At 38.6% G+C, this 10,870-nt stretch overlaps 1 protein-coding gene across 1 annotated transcript in view; it reads right to left on the bottom strand.

The window, feature by feature from the left end:
- Positions 1-2,822: 2,822 nt before the first annotated feature.
- Positions 2,823-10,870, bottom strand: part of LOC114027574 (serine protease inhibitor Kazal-type 12-like) — a 35,534-nt gene continuing 27,486 nt past the window's right edge. Inside the window, exons 3-5 of the mRNA XM_027841675.1 lie at positions 6,745-6,770; positions 3,747-3,874; positions 2,823-2,927 (exon numbers count right to left, since the gene is read on the bottom strand). Coding sequence (XP_027697476.1) covers positions 2,882-2,927; positions 3,747-3,874; positions 6,745-6,770 — 200 coding nt within the window. The 3' untranslated portion in view covers positions 2,823-2,881. The remainder of the gene's footprint in view (positions 2,928-3,746; positions 3,875-6,744; positions 6,771-10,870) is intronic.

The raw sequence follows: 10,870 nt of genomic DNA, 5'->3' as shown, positions 1-10,870 counted from the left end.
AGAAGATGTCCAGAGACTTCACCAGATTGCCAAAGAAATACATGGTGCACACACATACACATACAAATTAACAATCCCTGTTTAACAAGTTCTTGTATGGCATAAGCTTGAGACTCTATCAGTGGGAATTTACATGATGCTTTATGGTTTATCATAACAGTACTATGAAGTAGTTGATATAAGTTATCCACATATTACAGATGAAGAAACTAAGGCACAATGAAGTTATATAATTTGCTTATGGATATATAATTAATGTGCCAGAACTAGGATTAAAGCCCAGACCTCTTAGATTCAAAGTCCCATGTTTTTTCTACTATATCAAAATGCATTCATTAGACACAATGGAAATACTTGTTTTATTTCTTCAATTAAAAATATTTATTTTTTTAAATTAAAAAAAATTATTCACAGCCTAAGTCTCTCCTCCCCACATACCCAATCAGTTTCCAAGTATCCTCAGAGGGATTAATAACTTCTAATCCCAAGTCTACCCATCTCTCACATGTCAGATGCTACATGAAGCCCCCATTTATTATTTCAGCCTCCTTACTCTCTCCTTTCCTTGCATTCCTATAGCAATTTGCCTCACACTATTTAGGACTTAGTCTCTGCCATTAATCAGCTGTGTGGTTTTGTCTAATTTATTTAACTCCTCTGAGCTCATCTATAAAATGGGAAGAATACTGCTAAATATTACTTATCTAATAAGGATGTTGTGAGACTCAAATGAGGTAATAAGGACAAAGTAGTCTGAAACCTCAAAACAATATATGAATATAAACTTATTGCATTTAGTAACTCATGTTATAAACCTGTGTCTATTGAATACTAGGTACTGTCCTCAGAAATATTTACATACTAGTCTCATCCTCCATGCTGTTGCCACAGTGATCTTACTTCAATGACAAATCTGACCGTTTCACTCCCTTACTCAATAAACTATGGTTTACTCTTGGTTCTAGAATCAAATGTAAATTCTTCTGTTTGGTTTTAAATTCCTTCACAGCCTTGCTCTAACTAATCTTTCCACACTTATCATACATTACTGTCCCTCCAATATTCTACAGTCCAGTGAATTTGGCCTTCCCTGTGTCCCTCAGGGACAATATTTCGATTTTCATCTCACTGCCTCTGCATTGACTGTCCCTCATACCTGGAATATAATCCCCACTCACTTGCCTCATAGAATCCCTGACTTCCTTCAAGACTCAGCTAAATAGATATATGAAAAAAATTCTCTAAATCACTATTGATTAGAAAAATACAAATTAACACAACTTTGAAATATCATCTCCCTATCAGATTGATTTAAATGATAGAAAGGGAAAGCAACAAATGTTAGTGGGGATGTGAAAAAATTGGGACATTAATTCACCATTGGTAGTACTGTGAACTGATTCAACCATTTTGGAGTGCAATCTGGAATTATGCCCAAAGAATTATAAAACTGTATATACCCTTTAACCTAGCAATACAACTCTTGTTTCCCAAGTGTTTCCCAAGGTGATTAGGGAAAAAGGAAAAGTATTCATAGGTTTTAAAATATTTATAGCAGCTCTCTTTGTGATGGCAAAGAACTGGAAATTGAGGGGATGCCTGTCAATTGGGGAATAGCTAAACAAGTTGTGGTATATAATTGTGGTGGAATACTATTGGGCTATAAGAAATGATGAACTGGTTGATTTTAGAAAAACATGGAAAGACTTGCATGAAATAAGGAAGAGTGAAATGAATAGAACCAAGAGAACACTGTACACACTAACAGCTATATTGTCCTAAGAACAGTTTTGAATAACTAAATCATTTTGAGTACTACAAATACTCAAATCAACTACAAAGGAACTTTGAAGGAAGATGTTATCCATCTCCAGATAAAGAACTGATAATTAGAAGTTTTACATACATATATATATATATATACACATAATATTTATACATACATATATTATGCACACATATCTGTGTCTAATACTTGCCTTCTCTAGGGTGGGGTGGGGGAGAGGAAGAATAAAAATAAAAAGTGCACAGCAGAGAACAAAAGAAAATTTGGAAGCACAGAAAAGCAGAGTGAGTAGCTTTGAAAATGATGTGTAATATTTATTACATAGTCTGTTTTTTTTTTAAAGTAAGCAGTGTGAAATGGAAATCCATGGTTTTATATAGAATGCTCTTTTTACATTGTGCTGTGTACATGGAAATGTTCTCCCTTTTTTGTCGTTTTTGTATTTAAGTTCAAAGTGAATATTTAAAAAAAAAGACTCAGTTAACGCCTTTGCTGCACCAACCCCCTCCTCCTACTGTCCTCCTCAAACTACTTTTATGTAGCTACTTTGTATTTCATCTTTTTACATTGATTCTACAGGTATGGAGAGATATTTCCTTGTTGTCTCCCTTATTCAAATCTAAGCTACATTTAGTGAGGATAGTTTCATTTTTGTGTGTGTGTATGCTTGGGCCCCTACTTGGTACCTGGCACATAGTGGGTGCTTAATAAATTGTTGGTTAATTGACTGATAGAAATCATATACTAATTAATCTTTTTTTTTTACAATAAAAAAGTATCCTGGTTTTCTAGGAGCCAGAAGACTCAGCGAAAGCCTTTCCCATCAGTGAGATGGATCAGATGATCTGTAAGGTCACTTCCATCTATAAATCCTATAATTCAATAATAAGTAAATACAAAACCCAAAGTGCTGTATTTGCCATGATTTCCCCCTTGTCTCTTCAGTAGGGTCTTGTTTGAGATATCCCTCAGACTCATCAACAACAAAACAATAAACCAAAGAAATAAACAAACTGACCCTCAAATATTTGCCAAGTTATTTTTATTGAAGGTGAGTTAGTGAGGGAAATTGTAGGCACTGAACCACTTGGAGGTTTAGCATTTTCCATCATGCTTGTAGCCAATCTGTCCATTCTGTTCCCTAGAAGAAACAGAAAGATTTCTTAGATACAAAGCCCATCTCCATCATATGTTAACGGAGCTTTCACAGATTACCTTTGAATATCAATAGGCCCCAAGTTCCCTAGTCTTCTTCCCTCTGTTACTATTTCTCCTTGTGACTCCCACCCTACAGCCTTCCTTAGTAGGCAGCATGCTCTAGTGGGAAGAGGATTAGGCATGGACTCATAAGACTTGGTTTAGAATCCTGGCCCTGCCACTTACTAGCCACATATCCTAGGAACACTCACTCCTCCCTATTTGAACTTGAGATTCCTCACCTTTAAAATGAGGATGGAAATTTTCATACTCTCTACTTCATGAGATAGTGGTAGGGAAAGTGTTTTGGACTATACAAAACACTAGAGGTATGAGAGTTCTTACTGTGATGACTTCCACCTACATTCTCACAACAGTATGTCTTCTTTAATAATTCACCTGCAAAGTGGAAGTGAATTGAAAGCTATGACAAAGAAAGCTTAGACCCTGTTTAAACCCTGTGTGACCCAGATGGGCTCTACAGAGAGGCCAAGGGAAAGCAGAGACCTTCTGTATTTGCCATGGGTGGGTGTGTGGTACTCCACATTGGAATGAGTTGTTTCCATAGACAAGGAATCTTTAGTAACTGGAGGAATTTGAATAGAGATTGGATAAACAATTATTAAAATATGACAGATTTTTTTAAAATAAAAACCAAATTTGTGGAGTTCCAAAGAAACAGGTTTCCCCTACCATTCTCTCTCCCTCCTCCTTTCTGTTCCACAACCCCTGGGATTCAAAAATGATATATCCTTGTACTCACATAGCTACCTTGCAGAATTCACAGAGATTCTTGTAGGTCTGGCCATCTGTGCCACACACTGGTTTTTGAATATTGGGACATTGAGTGTTTTCTCCTGGGGCTGGTGGCTTGAATTTTTTGCACTGAGCCTGCAATAGCAATACAATATTTTCAGTTCTGTACCCAAGAAGATTCTAGGATTTAGAACCAGAGACATTTTAGGAGTAATTTGGTCTTTAACCATTCTGTTTACAGATGAGGAAACAGATCAACAGAAAAATTACCCAAGACCACAGAAGTAGTTAGGAGAAACCAGGATTTGAAGTTAGGTATCTAATTAAAAACTCAGGGCTCTTTCCACTACCCCATTGCTGGCTCCCCACAACAGATGCCAATAGATGGAGACCTGGTTTACCCTCTGCTTGCCTAACTCCAGAAGTCCATTTACCCTCAAACCGCCATAAGGGACAATTCATTATGTAGACTCAATAAATTTGCAGTGTGATTAGTTATAATTAGCATTTAGGGAATGTTTGTAGATCTTAGACTTTACTGGGAAAGTTTCATAGAATCATAAACTCTTAGGGCTAGAAGAGACTCTGGAAGTCATCTAGTCTAACCAGTGCTGAGTAGGAGTACCCTCAATAAGAGCTCGTTCAGCTTCTGACCTCCAAGGAGAAAGAACTCATTATTCTCTGAGGCAGCCCATCCCACTTTTGGAAAATTCTTATTGTTAAAAATCTGCCTTTCTGAAATTTCCCTTCCTTTCTCCCCTTACACAGTTACTGTTGCTCTTAGCTCTACTCTTTGGGATCAAACAGAAAAAAGTCCAACTCCTTTTCCTTATGAGAGTACTGAAAATGTCTAAAGACAACAATTAGGCCCTTCCTCTGCCTTCCCTAAGTCTTCAATTCTTCAGGCTAAACACAGACAAGTCCCTTCAACTGATCCTCAAATGATGCAGTTTCTAGACTCCTCACCATTTCTGGTTTCCCTACTCTAGTTGTGTCCCAGCTCTGTTTTCCTCCTAAAATGTGACACATAGAACCACATGCAGAATTACAGATTTTTGCTGACCCACAGAGATAATGGAAGAAAAAAAGACAATAATTGTAGCATCAAGATCAAAGAAGAAGAGAGAGGACAATGGATCAGTGGAGCTCACCAGGATGGGACCTTAGGAGATGAGCTAGGCCAAAACTCTCATTCTGCAGAAAGAGAAGCAAAAAAGTCCAGAGAAATGAAGTATTTGGCTCTGGATCATACAAGCAATAAATAGCAGAGCACTGAAGTGAGTTCAGGTCTTCTGAATTTTAGTCCATATCTCTTTTTAAAACACAATTCATAGCCCAGGTGAAAGGGTGAGAGGTAGAAAGGAAAAAGAGAGTCAGGAAGGTTGTAAGGAAGTGAGTGAGTTCTGTTGTGTGTAGAACTGTGAGTCTGAGGGAAAAGGAGATTTGGAATAGCTATTGCACTGCTAGCCAAGTAGAGATCACTCAGCACGAATTTGTCTTTTCACAGCAATGTTTTATATCTAAGAGCAATAGACAAAAGGGGAGGTTATCACAGCTCAGTCCTGAGAAGAGCAGATAGGACTGAACTAGTGTGGGGGCTTGGTCATCAACTTCCTATATGTTAAAACTGTCAATGGGAAGGGAAGTTAGACTTGTTCAACTAGGCCCAGAGGGCAGAATAGGTGCTATGGGTGGATACTACAAGGAGACAAATTTAAGTTTATCTGAAGGACAATTCCTTTCAACAATAGGTGAAACACTTTTATTTCAAATTTAAGACTTTCTCACATTGGCATAGATTATAGTCACTTTGAAGAAGACTAAATGCTATCCACATTCAGAGAAAGAAATGATGGAGTCTGATTGCAGATTGAAGCATACTATTTTCCACTTTACTTTTGCTTGTTTTCTTTTTCTTTTTAGTCTGTCTTTTTTTACAACATGACTAATACGAAAATTTGTTTTGCATGATTATACATGTATAACCTATATCAAATTCCTTACCATCCAAGAAGAGAAGGGAGAAAATTTGGAACTCAAAAAAGATTTTTAAATGAATGCTAAAAATTGTCTTTACATGTAATTGGAGAAATATTATTTAAAAATTTTAAAACACTAAATAATATAGTATAAGGTTTCAGTAGAGTTCCATGAAAGAATGATTTCCAGAAAAAGAGACACAAAGTATCTGTGGCAAGAACAATATTTTTTTTATTATTCTTATACCTACAGTAGCATTGGAAGAGTTTATGCACTGATATGTTGTGGCTTATGAAAAAGCAGGATGAAGTCTTACAAAACAGACCATCAAAGCTAGAAAGATCTTTAGAACCTGGACTATCACATGTTAGTTCTGAAGGGCATCTTAGATCATTGAATGTTAAAGCTAGGAGGGACTTAGAACCTAAATCAGAGAGTGTTCAAGTTGGGAGAGATCTTAAAGCTAGAGGAGACCTTAGTATATAAAACAGAGGGGGCAGCTAGGTGGAGGAGTGGCTAGAGCACTGGCCCTGAAGCTAGAAGGAGCCGAGTTCAAATCTGGCCTCAGACCAAACACTTGACACTTACTAGCTGTGTGACCCTGAGCAAGTCACTTAACCCCAATTGCCAAAAAAAAAAAAGTTTATAAAACGGAATAGTCCAATCAGTATGTTCTTTTCCCAGTGTAACTGACTGAAATGTCACCTCTTCTAGTAAGCCTTCCCTGGTATTCTCCAGTCAGAAGGGACTACTTCCTCACAATATATTCTTCTTCTAAATTCACTTTCCTACTCTCCCTTGTTGGTAGGTCTATGCGTCCCTCTCTTATTCTCCTATAAGACTATAATTTCTATAGGACAGACCTGGCCTCATGCTTCTTTGTGTCACCCAGCATCAATGAGTTCATACATTTGTATGGCTTGGGTCATCTGAGTGACAAACCAATTGCAGGATCAATAGATGATTGGTCATTTAACTTCTGCCTTGAGAGGAATGGAGCCTCTAATAGAGAGAGTAGTACGTACCTGATAGCCGCCTTGACTTACAGCATCTGGAATTAAGAAGACATCAGATATTCATGAGACACTCACTACGGTTTGGAAGAATCACAGAATGCAGAATGTGTGAGCCAGAAGAGTTCCTATAGACCCATCCAATCTACTTGTTTTAGAGATGGTCAAAGTGAAATCCAGAGAGTTCAGACTTGGGCTTGATCAAATTCACTTGAATAGAGCTGTGACTGGACCTTATGCTTGTACTCTTCTTACTTGTTGGTCAGTTATTTCATTTGTGTTTGAATCTTTTGTGAGTTTTGGGATTTTCTTGGCAAAGATCCTGGAGTGGTTTGCCATTACCTTCTGCAGCTCACAAGGTTAAGTGACTTGCCCACAGTCACACAGCTAGTGAGTGTCTGAGACCATATTGAAATTTAGGAAGGTGAGTCTGCTTGACTCCAGGCCCAGTAATCTATCCACTGTACCACCTAGCTGCCCATTACATCTCAAGAAAATAAACCCTTAGAGCAAATGAGGGCAAAATCAGCCATGGAGTAAAGAATAATTTTTACAATATAGATTGATGGAAATTATTCCAATAGTTGGCTCTTGGAAGAGTCAGTAAAATCGATAAATAAGGCCACTGTCAATAAATAACAAGTCATTTACACATGGCTATAAAGTGCCATATGTCCTTAACCCTCCCAACAACCCTGCTTTGGTAAGTAATACAAGCATTATTTTCCTCAATTCATAGATAATGAAAACTGAGGCCCTGAATGGAGAAGTGACTTGTTCGAAGTCATATAGTAAGTTTATGCCATAACAAGACTAGAATAGACCTCAAATTGAAAGGGATTATCTAGCCCAATCCTCTCATTTTACAAATAAAGAAACTGGGACCAGAGGAGACCAAGTGATTTGGGCAAATGAAAATAAATGGCAGAGGTGGGCTTTGAACCCAGGTCCTCTGACTCAAGAATACAGTGTTTTCACATCATACCATGCTGCCTTCCTGCCTCTTTGGACTCCCAGTGAAATGCTCTCTCTTTTACACAGTACCTTCATTAGTACTGTGTTTAAAAAATACTCCAGATATTCTAAGCTTTTGTAAAGGGAGGTTTTTCATATAAAACTGTGTATCTGTCTTTATTTTTCTTATGTAGCTAAGTGGCAATAATGGATATATTGTTATGTCATATGGTCATGGAAGCAACAGATCTATAGGCATTCCTGTAGTATGGTCTCATAGAGCAAAAGAATCACAAGATTGGTGAGATGTACAGAGCCCCTCATATCACAGATCTAAAAGGACCCTCAGGTAGTATCTAATACATCCTTGACCCAAAGCATTATTCTCATCCCTGATCGCCAGTCATACCATTTTGGAGGTCTCTTTATATGATGACAAGAGACTCCCACTTGCTGAACAAATAGGTTATATTTTCCCAGAAGAAAGCTTACTTTCTGAGGCAGTATGCAAAGCCCTGGGTATATGGACTCAGTACTCATTAGGGCAGCTAGGTGGCACAGTGGACAGAGTGCTGGGCCTAGAGTCAGGAAGACCTGAGTTCAAATCTATCCTCAGACAATTACTAGCTGTGTGACCTTAAGCAACTCACTTAATAGTGTTTGCCTCAGTTTCCTCATCTGTAAAAATGAGCCAGAGAAGGAAATGGCAAACCACCCCAGTGTCTTTGCCAAGAAAATCCCAGATGGGGTCACAAAGAGCTAGTCATGAAAGAAACGACAGAACAACAACTTCCTGACTCCAGGCACAGCACTCTATCTACTTTACCACTTAGCCCTTATCTGCTCCAAGCCTGGTTGGCCCATAAGGTCCATAAGCCCACTGCTAGTAGACTTGAGGGAAAAAAAAGATCTTACACTCACCCACAATTAAGAAGGCACAGGTCAAGCAGAGCAGAAACATTGAGCTACGTGAAGAAGTCATGGCAATGTGGGGTGACTGGTCTGTTGAGAGTTCAGTGATGTATTGCCTGACTGAGGCCCCCAAGTGGCATTTATAAGGGGATCCATGGATACCCAGCCACATGCTCATCCACAGGGCAGGCAGCCAGATCCTCCACCCTAGTGATGAAATCTGCTTTTGCAGTCCTCGCAAAGAGAGGCACCAGCAACTAAAAGATGCTTGCTCCAGGGATGTTCTGTGCAGGCAGGTACACTCATAACACTGATAGCTCCATTCAAATACATCTCCAAACATCAGTTTCCATATCACACACCCTGAGCTGAATGTCTAACTGTGCTTAATGAAGGGCACACCCAATCCATTTCCCTGAACTGTGCACTTTTAGGGAATTTGATCCAGGGAGTTCAGGGAACTCTCTTATTGTGGGGCCATCCAGCTCTTTCTTTGGCCACAATAAGTTAAAAGAATACAAGGATTTTCAAATTTCCCTTTCCCCTCTGAGGTAAATGATCCCCCCTCGTCCTCTAATTCCTTTTTACTCTCATTTAAAGACTAGGCCTCCCTCCCTATAGCTAGATCTCCTCTCATTCCCAACCCCCAGTCTTATCCCATCCACCTAGGTAGCACAGTGGATATAAGACTTGGCCTGGAGTCAGGAAAACATGAACTCAAATCTGACCACAGACACTTACTAGATGTGTGACCTTGGGCAAGTTACTGTCTGCCTCAGTTGTCTCAACTGTAAAATGGGGATAAATAACAGCATCTACCTCTCAGGATCATTGTGAGGATCAGATGAGATAATATTTGTAAAGCATGTAGCACAGTGCCTGACAATTTCCTTCCTTTCCTTTTCTCCTCAACCTTCCTTCCTTCAAACTAGTGTATGATAATTCCCTTGGCCTTACTAGAATCTGACTCCCCAGAGTTTTGATTTGCCTGCCTCCCTTATTCCCTCAGCATCTGATTCACTCCCTTGTAGGATGGCAATCTCAGTCAGTGTATGATTCCACCCACCAAGAGTCACTAAAAAAGATTTCTTTCTCTTTTCTCTTCATTAATTCTCTTCCCTTCCTATCTATTCTAAACTTTTATTCTTTGATTCATGGCACTTATACTTACAGATTCTTTTTGTTTTAGTTTCTGCATTCCTTATGCAATTAAAGTTTCTAAGAAGAGTTCCCTCTTCTAAATAATTTCTATTTTATTGTCCTGTAGATGTTGCCCCCTCTCCTTTTGTCTTTTGTACCTCACTCTTAGAGGTATCAATTCTTATAGGAGATGGAAAGGCCAGAAATATTGCCTTGTGATAGAAATTTTCCCAAGTCCCTCATTATGGAGATAATTTCTACCTCCCTGATCTCCCTATGATCATTTGATTTCCCATTGGTGATGGGATCTTTTTTTTAAATGGGTCCATGTTCTTCCACCCTTCTGGATGCTAGTTATCCCCAGGAGCTCTAATTCTCTATCTCCTGATGCAAAATGCTGTTCATGGAAATACAGCACTTTCCCAAAGATGTTATTCTCTTCCTTAGAACCAAATCCTTGCAGATCACAACCACTGTAAAATCTGTATCTCCCATCATAGAATACATTTCTCCCCCAAGAGAGGGTTCTTCAGTAGAATCCATTCCACCACTGTATAAAGACAGTCCTCTTTCTTTCTTCCTGTTTTAATTCCTCTCTTTACCACTTGGAACATTCTCCTATAGCTCCTTGTCTTCCCAAGAGATTACATGAGTTATTTCCCTTCATTGTTTAACATTGACTTGATTAGGATATGTCACACAAGTCCCCTCAATATAGTCGCTTCCCTCTCATCTTTCATGCTTCCTTTCATTCTGCAATTTAGTCTCACAAAAAAATTAAAATAAAATACATTAACTCACTTGTAGAGGGTGGGTAAAGTGGTTTAATCTAGGCCTATTCTTCCCCCATCATTTCTATTTAATTTCCACTTTCACATTCATCTTTGTGTATTTTTAGAAATAAATCTCTTAATGGTTCCTCTGTTGTGTTGTTCTTGTTGTTTTTGTTTGTTGTTGTTTTTTTTAATCCCCTAGAGGCAGCTAGGTGGCACAGCATGGAGTACTGGACCTGGACTCAGTAAGTCCTGAGTTCAAACCCAGCTTTACTTATTAATTATATGACTATGAGCAAATCTCTTAAATTCTTTGTGCCTCAGTTTCCTCACCTATAAAGTGGGGATAATAGAACTTA

The sequence above is a fragment of the Vombatus ursinus genome, unplaced genomic scaffold (genome assembly GCF_900497805.2).
Source record: "Vombatus ursinus unplaced genomic scaffold, bare-nosed wombat genome assembly UNPS02014863.1, whole genome shotgun sequence".
NCBI lineage: Eukaryota > Metazoa > Chordata > Mammalia > Diprotodontia > Vombatidae > Vombatus > Vombatus ursinus.
This window is presented reverse-complemented; position numbering and strand designations above follow the sequence as displayed.